Source organism: Archocentrus centrarchus, chromosome 22 (assembly GCF_007364275.1).
Source record: "Archocentrus centrarchus isolate MPI-CPG fArcCen1 chromosome 22, fArcCen1, whole genome shotgun sequence".
NCBI classification, from domain to species: Eukaryota; Metazoa; Chordata; class Actinopteri; order Cichliformes; family Cichlidae; genus Archocentrus; species Archocentrus centrarchus.
The window spans coordinates 10574075-10588621 of NC_044367.1; the positions used below are offsets into that span (position 1 = coordinate 10574075).

Below are 14547 nucleotides of genomic sequence, written 5' to 3' on the forward strand. Positions count from 1 at the left end.
TAAAAGGATGAGTAATGTAATTATGTAACGTTTTATGTAGTTGTATGAAGTTAACCATTAAACAAACCATGTCTGTATGAGATGTGTATAGTATGTACAGTGCAGCATGTCTAAATAACTTGCAGATGTTGGATCAAAAAAAAAAAAAAAAACTAGAGGCAGATGTCAAATAAAACTGTTTTGATATTTATCAGAAATGGTCAAGAAGTTTTATTCATTTTGGTAGAAATGCAGGTCTCCATTTATTACTTTCAACTCGTTTAAGAATTAAATGGATTTCGTATCTGAGGACAGATGTTACATTTCCTTTCTATGAATGATAAATGGGTTATAGGAGCATATGTTTATAAAAGGTTATATGGATTTCGTTATAGGGTAAAAACATGACTCATATAAACATGCCTGTTTGGTGTATGTAATTTATAGGTTATCCGCATGCAATGTAAAGCTGACTGCTGCATTCATGTTTGAATAAATACACTGTTACTGTTGAAAAAATGCAACAGGCATGCAATTTCTGTAAGGAACAAATCTACTCTGAGGACATCCTGAACTTTTTCTGTCTGTAAGCGCTGCTGTTTTTGCCACTGTTAGCTGCTGTTAGCCAGTGTTAGGGAAACTTTCTTTGAAGTGGATCTAACGCTGTTGGACACAAACTCTCACTCATATGACGTGAGAATGTAATCAAACTGTTTATCAGAGAGAAAGTGTGATTTTTATAACACCTAAGCCCAATATTAGTTGGCATAACATTAGCGTATAACCAGCTGTTGCTGATGTTTAGCTGTCAGCTGTCTGGAGACAGGAGGGTTATATGTCTAATATCCTGACAATAAGTAACTGCAACACTATCAGGAATAAATAAGTATGTTTGGGAATGTTTTTGTGTTGGAGCCGTGACTTCAGTTCAGGAGATGAGGCTTGAGATGAGGAGGAAGAGGGTGAGGTGGAAATGAGGGAGGAGAGAGAGCAGTGGTGGAGGAGGAGAAAGACATAATGAGAAACGCATCAATTTGTTGGAAACTGTAATTACACGTTAATCAATATATATTTATGAGTACAACATTCTTTTTTTCAATTAAATAACTTCAAAAAGTTACTTACTGTACCTTTAAATAAGTTTATTAGATCAAATTTTTTTTCACCATGTGTTATTCAGACATCATGGTAGCACAATATCAATAGCTCACTGTATATCATATGCACTGTGAGCTGAACTTATGGTAGTGTCATAGGGTCCAAATTGGTGAAAGTGCAAATACTATTTTTGTGATGGAAATGAGTGGAGTCTGCCATACATCCACAAGCCAAGAGCTGCAACATAAGCCGCCACTGCCATCTTTAACTTCTTTAACTTCTGGGGATGGACGGGACCCCCACTGCTAAGCAATGCTCACTTAAGTAGAGCATGAGCATTTCATTTTCCACTTGCTAGCTTTATTCCATTCTATCCACTTTCGTAGAAAGATGTAGAGAGTATGTTTTTGTAACATAAAGTATTATACACTAGGCTTAGGGACAAGAGAACTGAAATAAATGGGTTCAGCTTACAGTGCCTCATCAGTGGCACCACAACAACAGGGGAAAAAAAAAATAGGAGGTGTTACACCTCCTCACCAGCCTCCGACAAGCAGGCTCCATGTGCCACGAATTTTCCCCCAATTAGGAGCAGACGCCACTCTTGCCCCGTGAGCTCGCCGAAGCGCTCGCTGTTAGACACGTTTATTCTGCGGCTCGACCGCTGCCGGGGGAGCACTTTTAAATGTGCCCACAGAGAGCCCACAACAAGCATCACAGACAAGGAGATGAGAGGCAGTGAACATCCACATCACACCCATTAAAGAGGGCGGGGGAGTATAAATATGACAGAGAAAAGGGAGGATGAAGAGTATTTTTTTTTTTCATTTTCTTTCTTTTTTGTTATTGGATGGGCGCTGCTGGAAAATTCACCACAAGAGACAAACGCCCAAAAACAATGATCTCCCCACCCTGGCCATGCAGCTTGTTGGTCCACAATAACAACAGCAACATAAAGTATTTCCTTCATGTGTGTTTTCTTCACAGCAATGACAATTAAATTCAGAAATAAATTAATGCTGATGAACGGTTTCGCTGCTGTTGCAAGGAGCTTAACAGGCAAGCCTCAGAGCCACAATCAAGAAAACACTCTGAGGACAACAAATTAAGTCGCTGTTAACACTCTATAGCGTTATTGTGATAGTGGGACCAAAACCATTAATCATTCTCAAAAACACTCAGTAACACAGCAGCTGTACTGTCATCATAGGAACACAAACACTGTGGCGCAGTGAAGTGTGGGAGTATCTGACAAATGTAAGACAGGGAGAGTGGTTCGCAGACGGGAGATCCAACCACACTCAGCACTTAATGAGGGACGTTCAGTGAAACATAGGACCAGTAAGTGGAATGTTTTGTGTGTAATAAAATAGGCCTTTGGCTTGGCTAATCAGATCTTAGTCAAAACATCTCGTAATCAGCATCTCTCAGCAAAAAAGCCTGTCCATTAATCACACAGCAGCGGTAAGGAGCTGCATGGGTGGCATTTTCTCTACACACACACACACACACACACACACACACACACACACACACACACACACACACACACACACACACACACATATACTCACTCCTTACAATGTAAAATGAAAAATCTGCTGTTTTTATTTCTTCCCGCATGAGACATTACGGAGCTATAAAAAGATTTTGTTACAGTATGTGCGTTTAGATACACCGTGCAATTTGAGCAAAGGGAAGAAATCCAATTTGAAAACAATAAACATTGTATTAAAGCCATTAATAGACATTAAAATGGCAAGGAACAATTTGCAGTAAATTAAGATTATAATGTGCTTTATGGTCTCACATGGCTCCCTTCCAGACAAGCAACAGACTGTACTAAAACTCTAAACAATGGCTGCTTTTATCAGCGCATTCACTGCACTAACACGCATGTATTTGTTGCCATGCATTCTGACGCTTTACCTGTTTACTATTACAGGCAGGCCAAGAAGAAGGCTGGGTGTATTGGTGGCAGTGGAGTGGGAAAGTATAGCAAAGAGAAGTGTGCGAGGAGAAGGAAAGGAGCTGACAGTGGCTGGCTGAATATGACTCCCAGGTGGTTAGGGTGGGATTTACCTCAGGGACAAGAAAAAGCCCACAAAGATAGCAGACTGGACTCCCTGACGCTTAGACAGCTTGAAGCTTGTATGTTTGAAAAACTCATAGTTTGCACTGGTTTCTACATGCTCCTGTGTTCATAATGTATGCACATACTCACACAGAGAGAGGGAGCTTGCATGCAACATGACCACACTGGGAGAGAACAGATCAACAGAGAAAGGACGAGGGTGGTCTTATGGAACCGTCAATGTCTATCTTTGGAAACATAATCCTGTAAATATACTATGAATGCTGTAATTAACTTGCTTGAGGCCATCTAAGACAACAAAACTACACTAAATTCAACAGTAAACTGATATGGATGAAGTACAATAATGGCCATGTTCACAACAGACTCAGGTGGATTATATGTCTTAATCAAAAGTACCTGATTGTTATTGTTCAGTAGAGCTATACATGAAATGGGCTTGGGTTTCTACACTATTAATAGAAACAACCATTAACAGTTGTTCAGTTTTATTTCAGTTTCAAAGTAGGCCATGAAGAAAAAAAAAGGTAAAACAGAAAGAAATGCGTACTAGTCTACACATTAGAGCAAGATCAGATTCAGTTGTTAACGCAAAAGTCCTGTTTACTTCCTCAAAACGAGGTAATTATCCCAAGTCTGGCCCTTGATGCGAAAGAATCTTGTGTAGAGCATTTTTGTGAAGGCATCCAAAAAAAAAAAAAAAATTAACAAAATACAGGCAGACCTGACAAAAATAATGAATGAGAATAGGAGCAAACCCATTTTTCCATTCTTGTTTTTCACTCTCTCCAAAGATATGTCATCACATTGTGTCACATTGTCTCTCAGGTATGTATGAAAGCCAGGTTGAGGCTTGGTAAGTAAATACCTGCATGGTCAACATTCACACCCTGGGTTAATGTGTGTTTTTTCAACCTTGCAGTGATGCTGAGGGTGCAGATAGCATCTTTATGCAGGCGAATGTCTGATGGTTATATTGTGCTGATATGCGCCCAATACAGCCCAAACAACCGCCCATCAGAGGGCTATTACGTCTAAGAGGCCTGTCACAACTGCAGAGTCTTTTATTTTTCTAACGTCTGAGAGGTGAAAGAGAATGTGAGCATGAAAGGGCGAATTATAAACATAACAGCAGCAGAAGAAACAGCAAGAGAAAAGGAAAAAGAGAGTGAAAAAGAGGCAGTGGTGCTGAGAGAAGCTAGGCCAGCGTACTTGCTTTCAAACCAAAAATCTCAGAAAGGCTGCCAGACACGAAGAAAGAGCGCAGACAATTAGTGCCAACACTAACATGGGTAATGGCTCCAAAATGGAGTTCACACGAGCCCACTGCTAGGCAAGACTAGCCAAGAAAACAGTCAGCCTAAATCAGGCTGAATGGCAACAGAGGAGAGGAAGCAAATTCCTGCTTCAGTCAACAGGCCCTCCACGACCCGGCAGCCAGTCAGAGGGCAGCAACAGGCAGGAAGGCTCCACACTGAAGAATGAATGTCTACAGCTTCAGCATGGTTCAGTGGACAAATTGCATGGAGGAACTGCTGGACAATGAATCTGAAACTGAAGAGAAATGTGAGAGGTGTGGTAATATGTATGACTAAGTATGTGTGTGTGTGCTTCTGCACAGTATGCAAAAAAAAAGAGATTTTTTTTTTTTCCCCAGAGTTCAGATTTCATTCAAAAGAAATTCTTGAGAAGCTACAATTGTGCTGATGGCCTTCACATTCAGAGTAGTCTAGTGCAAATTCTTTTGGAAATGCAACCAGATCCCATAATCCACACTGGCTGTAGCAGGTGTAAGCATATTTGGGGGACTAGACTGTTGCAATTGTGGCTGAAAAAAAAAAGAAAAAAGATTTTGCGAAGAATATGAAATGATTACCAAAGCAGTTTGCCTTATGAGGAACAAATGTCTTGCAGGCGGTGGCTATCTGTAGCTCAGCACTCAGCACAGCTTTGATGATGAGGTCCTCAACTTGTTTCATCAGCACTGCATCGGAAACATTAAAACAAAAAAAGATATAAAAAAAAAAAGAAAACAGATTAAAGGATGTTCTACATCTTAAGAAATCCTCTGAAAGTACTCCACACACTATTTATATGGTTTGATAAAACTGATGTTCTTTGATAAGTGAACTACAAAGTTTCAAAAAAAAAGTTACTTCTGTCATCACTGCATGGATATTAAAAACAAAAAGAACAAGGTGAAGTTTCCAACTCACATGTGGTGTCCTTCCCCTCCTGCTTCAAATACCTCAGCACTGCACTCATACTCCATTTGTTCCCATAATCTTCAACTTCGGGGTCATCGCAACTGAAAAGGAAGAAATGAGCTTCAAACACTCCGGCTGTAATGAACGGATGAGTCAGGAGGGGCGCTTCCAGTAACAGCACCACATTGTATTTTGATCACTGAGGGGGGCTTACCTGACATAATCACTGCTCTTTTTGTTCACACTGTAGTTGGTGAGGTGCATGAACGTGTTCTTGATGTTCTTTGAAGTCCTGTCGTACTTAACTGTGGCAAATCTGTGAAAGAGCAGGGTTTGTTTACACGAGAAGAAAAAAAAAAAGTTAAACCAAATCCAACTATTTCCCTGCACATCTATCTGCCGTAACATCCACATCCCTAAGACACTTGACTAAATAATAGGGGCACTTGGGAAAGAGATTAGTTTCTGGCAGTATTTGAGAGGAGTGGATGCCACATGTGCAATAATGAGAATTCCTTTGGCACACACCATGTACCTGAATACCAACACATGCAAAGGAATGTCAGGAGATAAAAGTGGGATTCAAGATTCGGGCCATGATTTATTGCACACAGTTGATAATGAAGCCAGCAAATAAGAGGGCAGTGGCACTCTGTTTCCAGCACGAGCACGTACCTCTAGCAGAGTGAGGCGAGGAGCCAGTCATTCTATAAATCATCAACCCTCTCCTGACCTATCTGTGTCTGATAATAGCCTTTTCTTTGTTAAAGAAATTATTCATACCCTTAACACCAAGACCTAATAACTAGAGTGCAATTACATAAAGTCATCATAAGATATGATCTTTGAACAATGTCACAATCAGCAAACATTTGATTAGCACATCCTACAACTGAAACAATAGGGCGCTTTGTTTCAAAGTGGCTAAAGCTACTGGCTCCACACAGGCAGTCTGCAAAGTTTAGGATGCCCTCTTGTGGGCGCTGATGGAAGACAAATGTTGTGTTTCACAAAGTCCTGCTGAAAAAAGCACCTAAATGTAATAAAAACGTGGTGAGTGGGGGCTATATTCTTCCACACAGTCCACACAGACTGCAAACAAACATGTGTGACAACAGTTTTTGGCAAAAGTGCCGGCATAATTTTTATGCTTTAGTCTTGAAATGTTTTAGAACATCTAGTTTTGGCCCCACTTCAATATGCAACCAAAAATTTGACATTTTATGTCATTTTTATGTTATTATGTCCCCACTCTGGGTTGTTGAGGACATGCTGCATTAACTAAAGGAGTTCAACTATCTCAGCGTCTTTAGTGCTGAGATAGCGGCACCTGACTGACAGAGGGATTGGTGCAGCGTCTGCAGTCGTGAGGATGCTGTACTGGTCTGTTGTAGTAAAGAGAGCTGAGCATGAAAGCTAAGCTGGTGATTTACTGGTCTATCTATGTTCCCACCCTCACCTATGCCCATGAGCCGAGGGTAGTGACTGAAAGTATAAGATCACAGATACAAGTAGAGGAGCTTCCTCCTGATGCTGTTTGAGTCCAGCATGAAAGATAGGACAGCTGGAGGGCTGGAACTGACCCGCCAGAGAATCCAATACAACCCACTGGACGGCTCTGCCAAGTGTAAAAACTGCAGTGAAATCATTAAATAATCAATTTTCCAATAAAATGCACTGTGGTTGGTGATGCTAGCAACAGGCTGCAACACAGAGTGAAAATGTAGGGAAAGTTAAAAATACTTCTAGAGCTAGACAAGTTATTTAAATCATTAAGTTGTAAAACACCATTATTATTCATTTACACACACACACACAAAAGAAGACTTTATGCCTTTTTTGCTATGATCTGTAAATTGTAAAGGACAAGTATTGACAGCAGATTCAACGAATTGGGAAAAAGAGATATTTTTGCTGGAAGTATACTTATGTTTTTTCTAAGTACAGTTTCAGTTCAACACCCCTGAGATGAGGAGCAGAGAAAATCATTCAGGCTGCTCATCTGCATCAAATGCGCTGCCTCTGTCACCCAGAATCAGATAAACAGCAAAAAAAAGATGGATGAATTGGTGATAAAATCTTATGTAAGAGCACCAGCGGGTAGCTTGCATTGTCTTAGTCACCGTTCCAGAAAAACTCCAAACACTCACCTAGCCAGGCCTTCCTCATACACATAGATGAGAAGAGGGTCATATGACGTTACTAACACGTACAAACGAACGTCAAACTTGAACCCTGTAAAAATAACAATTAGGGTAGGTCATAAAATCGTTGGGTGCAAATCTGTCAAAAAACAGCAAAATTATATCTGTAACAACTCACCATCTATGAGCAGTGGGTTATTAATATAGCGAGACACCAAAATGTTTTCAGTCATTGAAATCTGATTTGGCTGTAGTTGAGAAACAAAACACACAGAAGAAGATGTGATGAACACAGAAGAAATGCAGGCAGTATTTTATCACAAGTTTAACGCCACAATATCACAAGTGATTCATACAGAACTGCATTAAATACTCAGTTCCGTGCGGCTGACGAGACGCTGCAGTGAACCATAAACATCAAAGGATAATAAGATGAAGAAAAGTTTCAGTGACGCTGGTCATAGCAGGTCAAGCTTCAATAACAGCCTATAAAAACACAATCTGGTGGTGGGAGATGGGCCATTTATGAGGTTGAAATGTGTTGCAGGTGGTGAAGTTGAGAAGAGACGGGGGTGGGGAGTTGGAGTAACCTCGGTGCTGGCTACAGTTCAGAGAAAAAAAGCAGAACAAAAAAGATGAACGTATTTCTTTCTTTTCTCCAAATATCGCTCTGACATTCTTTCCACTGTTTCATAAAAATGCCTGAGAAGAAGAAGAATCGTGCACATGTTTTCCAAGGGTGAGAACCTTGTTGAGCTCCTCCAAGAGCCCGGGGCCTTGAAAGTGTGTGATTTACTCCGCGAAGCTTATTAATGTCTGAAACGCTGGTTGATACTTACTTCGAAGACAGCTGTATCAGTGCACCCCCCCACACCTAGATAACATCTGGCCAAGTGACTGTTTGAGTTCACACGGTACTTTTTTATGTCAGCGTGCTTATAGTTAACTCCCACTAGGTTTACCCTTAATGTGAATTCATGCTTACACATGAATTAGAAGGATTTATTCACACACACACACAACAGAAAAGCTGACTGACAGTCAGTATTATTGTTTTTAGCTTCATTTGGCATTAAGATTAGCCTGTTTCCAGACAGTGTTAACCTATGCTTACACTCTACTGGCTATAGATTTATAGTTATTATAGTTATTTATAGTCATTGTAGTTATAGATTTATAGTTATTGTAGTTTTCCTAGTCCCAGTGCTTGTCCCCATTAACAAAGAAAGAAAATGTGGCGTTTCAGTGACTCATGTTCGGTACCGTTTTACTTTTCATAAACGTTACTTTTCCCTGTCTTTGCAAACACTCTCTCTCCTTGAGCATTCACAGTTTTTTGGCCTTAATCATCCCTTGAAGGCCCGAGGACGATGGCCACAAAGCGCCAGGAAACAAACGCTGAGGTGGAATTTGTGATAAGTATTTTTCTGTCAAATTATTTTTATTATATTGCCGCGGTCCTCTGAGAGTTTTTGACAACTGAAGTTTAGAATTTAAAAAATGTAATTAGATTCAGTGCAATTTTAAATAGCACAATAGTCATAAGACTCAGTCATCTCAGTGCAATTTATATTGTCAGGAAAAGACTGCAACACTACAGAGAGAAAGCCAGGGAGCCAATTATCTCCTATGAACAAGCACTTGGCAGCAGTGGCAGAAGACTCAGGGGAGGGTGGCCATCTGGTGTGACCGGTTGGGGAGAGGGGAAAAACAAGGAGAGAAAAGTGTGAAGTGCTTATATTTAAAGGATCAAAAGCCAGAGAAGTCTAAGAATAAAATAAACTCACATTGCTGACCAAGTAGATGCCACGTCCTCTTGAAGATGCTACTGGTTTAATTATCCATGGGCCCTTGTCCTTGGCAAAGCAATCTGAAAAGAAAAAAAAAAAGGAATGAAGAAAAGAGTGAGAATTGCAGTAACTTAAAATGACTTTAAACATGTCGTAAATATAGCCTCGCTAAGACGAACAGGATTATGTGTGGGTGGTATCTTACTGCAGAATTCCTGGTACTCAGCGGGAAGCACAAAGGTCTGGGGAACAATGTGGAAGTTTTTGAAGCCGTGAGTCTGCTGCATTCGCTGGATGTTTTTATAGAGACGGTCTTTGCGTGTCAGTTCATGTGATCTGGAAGCGGTGAAGAACAAATATAGGAATAACATAACAGTTACAGAACACCCTGGGCCTGACAGTATGATTCATTTCATGCTTCATAAAGGCATCGGTCCCAAATAAATGCATGTTGCAAGCGAAAGCCAACAAACACATTGCCTCACACAGTGATATTTATAACACAGGAAGCGGTGGAAACGCACTCTATATTTGAAACCTCTATCATACCTGGGAAAGTGGTTGACCTTCTGGAAGTCTTGAAGGCTGCGTAGTATGTAAGGCTTGAGGTGAGACCCTGTCCACATGAGGTTGAAGTCGTTACTGTTTGGGTGAACCTGAAAAACAGACAGATTGAACGGAGCAGACAGGCCAGATGAAATGATTTTGATTTAGTGCGCACAAAGTCAAATACATAAGCAAAGGGATCATTAAAGGAGGTAAGCTCTCAAGAGTTTCCAGCCACCGAGAGCAGCATCATATTCTGATGTCCATCACACGTGATTGCTCGGCTCAATCTAAGAAACAGACTCCACCGCCACAACCACTAACCTGAGCAACTACTGTACAACCTGCACTTTTGTAATGATCTCAAAGGGAATGCCAACCCGCAGATTTCTATCACTGTCATGTTATTTTATCGGTTTTTGCTTTATTCCAACAATTTGTTAGGAGGCAGGACTCACATGGCAGTTCTGTGTGTGTCCCGGGGAGAGCCAGATGTTTGCAATAAAGGCTTATTAAAGTTTGGCTCTGTCCGGGCTGTGGTAGACACTCGTCTGCCTTTGATGATGGGTTAGCAGGAGTCAAGAAGCATTGAAATAAAATAAAAAAGGAATTAATTGTAGCTGCTTGGAGAGAGCAATAACGGGGATTGTGTGCCCTCGTGAAACCAGATTAATGGTTTTGAGGTCATTTTGTTTTTTTTCCATGGGTGCATTCCCGGGCTTTGTCACCAGCAGTCAAATGAAAAATAACAGACCTACAGTAGTAAAGCGTAGCCTACAATTGCATGTGGCGCAAAAAAACAATGTATTTTTTTACAAGATTTTGGCTAATCTGTTAAAGTTGCATGATTTAAGTGAGAACATTACCTCATGGAACCCATGATTGGTGAGTATTTCTCGTACTAGGCGGCTCTCTGTGCGCACAATCTTGAAGGCCATATTATATCGTTCTGTGCAATTAACACAACAAAATATTCTTATCATTAACATTTTATAGGCTCTAAATTTACATTTCTGTAAAAAAAAAAAAAAAAGTCATTTTTATAACTCTGCACTGTACCTCCAACAGATGATATATTCCCATCTTTTGAAACAACAGCTTCAGGGATAAACAGGAGAATTGGGATGGTCTTGCTAATGCTGCTCCATGCGATGCAAGGATGGTCTCTAGTGGGTGAAAAGTTAGATGAGACACTTAATGAAGATAAGTTAAGAGGAGCAATGTTACAGATGTGCTCTTTGGGGTGTATTTCAGTGCCCAAAATCCTCCAGGATGACATAAACTGGCCTATATGGGCAGCTTACCTAATGCTGTGAGAATGCCTCCTGACGTGATGTTTATTTCAGTCGTGCAGATAGTCAGAACCACACAGCGCTTTGTGAGGTGCTGGGCAATAACAAACCCATGTACAGTACTCCAAATACCCTTGTAAAAGTCCAGAATATCTCATAGTACCAGACACAGCCTGCTTATCAGGGGGTAAAAATAAGATAAGGTGGCATGATGATGGAGTAGAACTCAATCAGATATGACCAGCCTTGATAAAGGGGGAAGGCATGCAAGCAAGCTGCTGCCCGTAGCTTAAGTATCCAGGTACGTGAGACAATATTGCAGATTATCTGTTCCACTGACACGGCTGGGTTGCGCACTGTTAAGCGGAATCTTGATAATATTTGAACTTGTTTATCATGAGCATAAGCCATCACCAAGACTGCTGAGACACTTGTATACACATCAAATATATCTCAGACAAAAAGAACTTTTTAACATCAATGTGATCTTGCAAGTAAAATATGTTCATGCTTTTTAAAACACTGGCAGTGTTTGTAATGCTTACTAAATTCATGAAGGGAGTGATATTTCTCTCTATAACATTTCAGCTCCACACCCACAAGAACAGAACTGGGGACTCGTTCCTGCCTCAAATCACAGCAGCTGCATTAATTATGGTTAGCTTTTCTATTTAATTGAACCATAGTGTATGCATTTTACTGAGCTGCTTTACTTTATTTAAGCCTTGTTGTTGTAGGTTGTGTTTAATGTATGGCTCATGGGATGAATAAAGTAGATCTTAGTTTAAACTGAACATCTTATTGGACAGACATCAGTTATCTTAACCCTGGTCTGCTCACGTCCTTTTAGGCTTTATGAAACCTTTGCACAGCATGTGCAAGGTGTGTTATTGCCAAACATTTGTTTTTTATTCAATTAAATAAAAAGCTGAATTAAAGCCCCGAGCTTGAGTTTCTCCTATGGTAGGTTTCCGACTGCATATGCGCTTCACGTGTGCTGTGCATCTTCCGTATCATCCTGTAATGCTATGCTATGCAATCTTTTCATTATTTAACATTGTCTTTTGTATAAATTAGCTGATTAAATCAGCCACTTTTGCAAATAAATTTAAAAAAAGAGAAGACAATACTTAATTCTGTATCTTCAAATGGGAAGTTATACAGTGAAAGGTTCTTCCAGGCTCAAAATAAGTTTTTTGGGGGGGTGACTGTGCATGTAAGCATGAATGGGCAGCATTAAATTAAGGCAAAGAGTGCAGCCTTATTCACCAGACATCTGTGTATTCTCCTGTTATTTTTCTCCACTTCTTGTAATTTTTAAAGTGGTCTTGAGCAAAAGTTCTCCAGGATTTCTAAAGGTCCTTCAAAGATTTTCTTTTGGCATTGGCTGCTTTTTCACTCATTTTCAATGTGTTTCACTAAATTGATGACCTTGTTTCCTGTTTTCCTAACAAAATATAAAGAAGTGAGGGGTGGCTCAAGACTTTTGCACAATATTCTACTTGTATCACAGTCCTGGTGATCTTCCTTTTGTCTTTTGTGGAAGTTCAAAACCTCTTTGGTGGGTGTCAAGATTTTTTGTGGACAAGAAGAAAAAAAAAAACCTGGAGTCCCAGTACAAATGTTGAAATGAGAAAATTATTGCAGTATTACTCCTGCAGTGGGAGTAACGTGTTTGGGTTGTTTTTGGGCAGCCATGTGTCTTTACTGCTCTGTTATAGCATCTCAATGCATAATAACTGCCCTGTCAATGAAGGCAGCACTGGTCACTTGAAGGTTAACCCCCAATTCTAAGCAATCCAAACCAATTTAGGAGATGTAGCTTAAAAGCAGACACAGTGGAACCCAGAAAGGTATGACTAAGCATGGCTTAAGAGGGAATTCTTAAGCCGGGACAAGGAAGCAAAGCCCAGCTGGTGCATCTTCAGTAGAGGGCTAGATGCTCTTCTCTCCAACTGACTGTCATCAATTATGCAGAATGAAAGGCACCTTGAAGGTATCCTTTTATTTGGACGTATCTTGGCATAAATTATTAAACAGCGCTCAGGACATTTTCTATAAGCCTTTACAGATTATATTTCACTTTCAATAAATTGTAGCAACTTGCAAAGACAGGGAAAATGAAGATTGCTTTTAGTCCACCATAATGGCATATTACAAAATCTATTAGGTGGAAATCTTTTGAGGTATGCCAAGAGGATCAGTAGGCTAAGAAGTTAACTGACTTGCCAAGTCCCACAAGCTGCAGGGACTGTGAGCAACATCCAGAATGTCTGCAAAATAGTAAGAGGAGATGATTTTGAAAGAGAAAACACTCAAACCAAGAGGCACTGACAGCATAGGTAGATAGAGTGGTGTCTTTTTCTCATTTAACTTTAGTGAAAGAAGAGACATTACGGTAGATGAAAATTATTTTATTCATGATAATAAGTAGATGAGCCCCAGGCACTTCTATAACCTCTGATCTTGAGTTTTCTCAAACAGCGATTACAGCCAGTCTTTTACTCTGCAGCAAACATACAGTATTATTATGAACCGCTAACGTGTACTTACTCTTGCTCGTCTTCTGAGGAGGATTCGGAGTCCTCTTTATCCCGGATCACGGCTGGCATTTTAACTGCAAAGGGAGAACGAGCTGCCCGTAGAAATCTTCGTGGGATCAAGTATTAAGTAGTTTGTTTTTTTACCCTGGCATCTGCAACATCCAACGGCAAACACAAGTCACTGAGAAGCTCAGCTGACAAAAACATTAGCACATTAATCACAGCCTGCTTCACGACAGTTTAACATAAAGACTGTAACACTGGCATCATCCTATGGTGATTAACAGTTACAATACACCTGCTGTGGAAGCGAAATGATATTAACACGTTAAGACACAGCCTATGGCTACGAATAAATCAAATAGTGCAGCCAGCATTAGCTAAATAAAACGTTACTTTACTAAAGTCTGTTTAGTTTGACACCACTGAAGTAGACGTTTTTATAATGTCGTACAAATACACATAGCGACAGGCAGAAGAAGATACTCTCAGCTGCTCCCTTATTTCCCAAGGGGTCGCCACAGCGGACAGATCCGCGTATTTTGACTTTTACGTGGGGATGCCCTTTCCTTCGGGCTTGGGACCAGCACTAGGAGTAGACTAGCTTACAACCCTTCGAGGCTGGGTTTGTAGTTCCTCCCGGAAACGAACCGGGAACCTTTCGCGTGTAAGTCAAATGGGTTAACCGCTACACCACGGACGACAAAAACTTGCCTTGCGTTTCTGTGGAGGCTGCTAACAGTTAGCTGGCTTGTACCGCCAGGGCCAGCAATCGCTGTTAATCTTCCTGTAACTACAACAACTGTATAGCAACAGAGGAAGGCGCATGCGTGCGGCAATATTTAATCATGTG

The 14547-nt window shown here is 40.5% G+C and overlaps 1 protein-coding gene across 7 annotated transcripts in view; it reads right to left on the reverse strand.

Annotated features, from left to right (window-relative positions):
* ttll5 (tubulin tyrosine ligase-like family, member 5) overlaps positions 1-14547 on the reverse strand; it is a 69028-nt gene that overhangs the window by 53372 nt on the left and 1109 nt on the right. For 5 of the 7 annotated variants that reach the window (XM_030718395.1, XM_030718394.1, XM_030718391.1 and 2 more), the window contains exons 1-12: positions 14409-14514; positions 13705-13846; positions 10919-11025; positions 10726-10808; positions 9863-9969; positions 9519-9649; positions 9311-9393; positions 7702-7771; positions 7530-7614; positions 5594-5695; positions 5389-5480; positions 5049-5156 (exon numbers count right to left, since the gene is read on the reverse strand). In XM_030718395.1, the coding sequence (XP_030574255.1) occupies positions 5049-5156; positions 5389-5480; positions 5594-5695; positions 7530-7614; positions 7702-7771; positions 9311-9393; positions 9519-9649; positions 9863-9969; positions 10726-10808; positions 10919-11025; positions 13705-13763 (1027 nt within the window). In that variant the 5' untranslated portion in view covers positions 13764-13846; positions 14409-14514. Of the gene's footprint in view, positions 1-5048; positions 5157-5388; positions 5481-5593; positions 5696-7529; positions 7615-7701; positions 7772-9310; positions 9394-9518; positions 9650-9862; positions 9970-10725; positions 10809-10918; positions 11026-13704; positions 13847-14408; positions 14515-14547 lie in introns of those variants that run through there. The other 2 variants (XM_030718392.1, XM_030718390.1) reach the window with 2 other exon arrangements.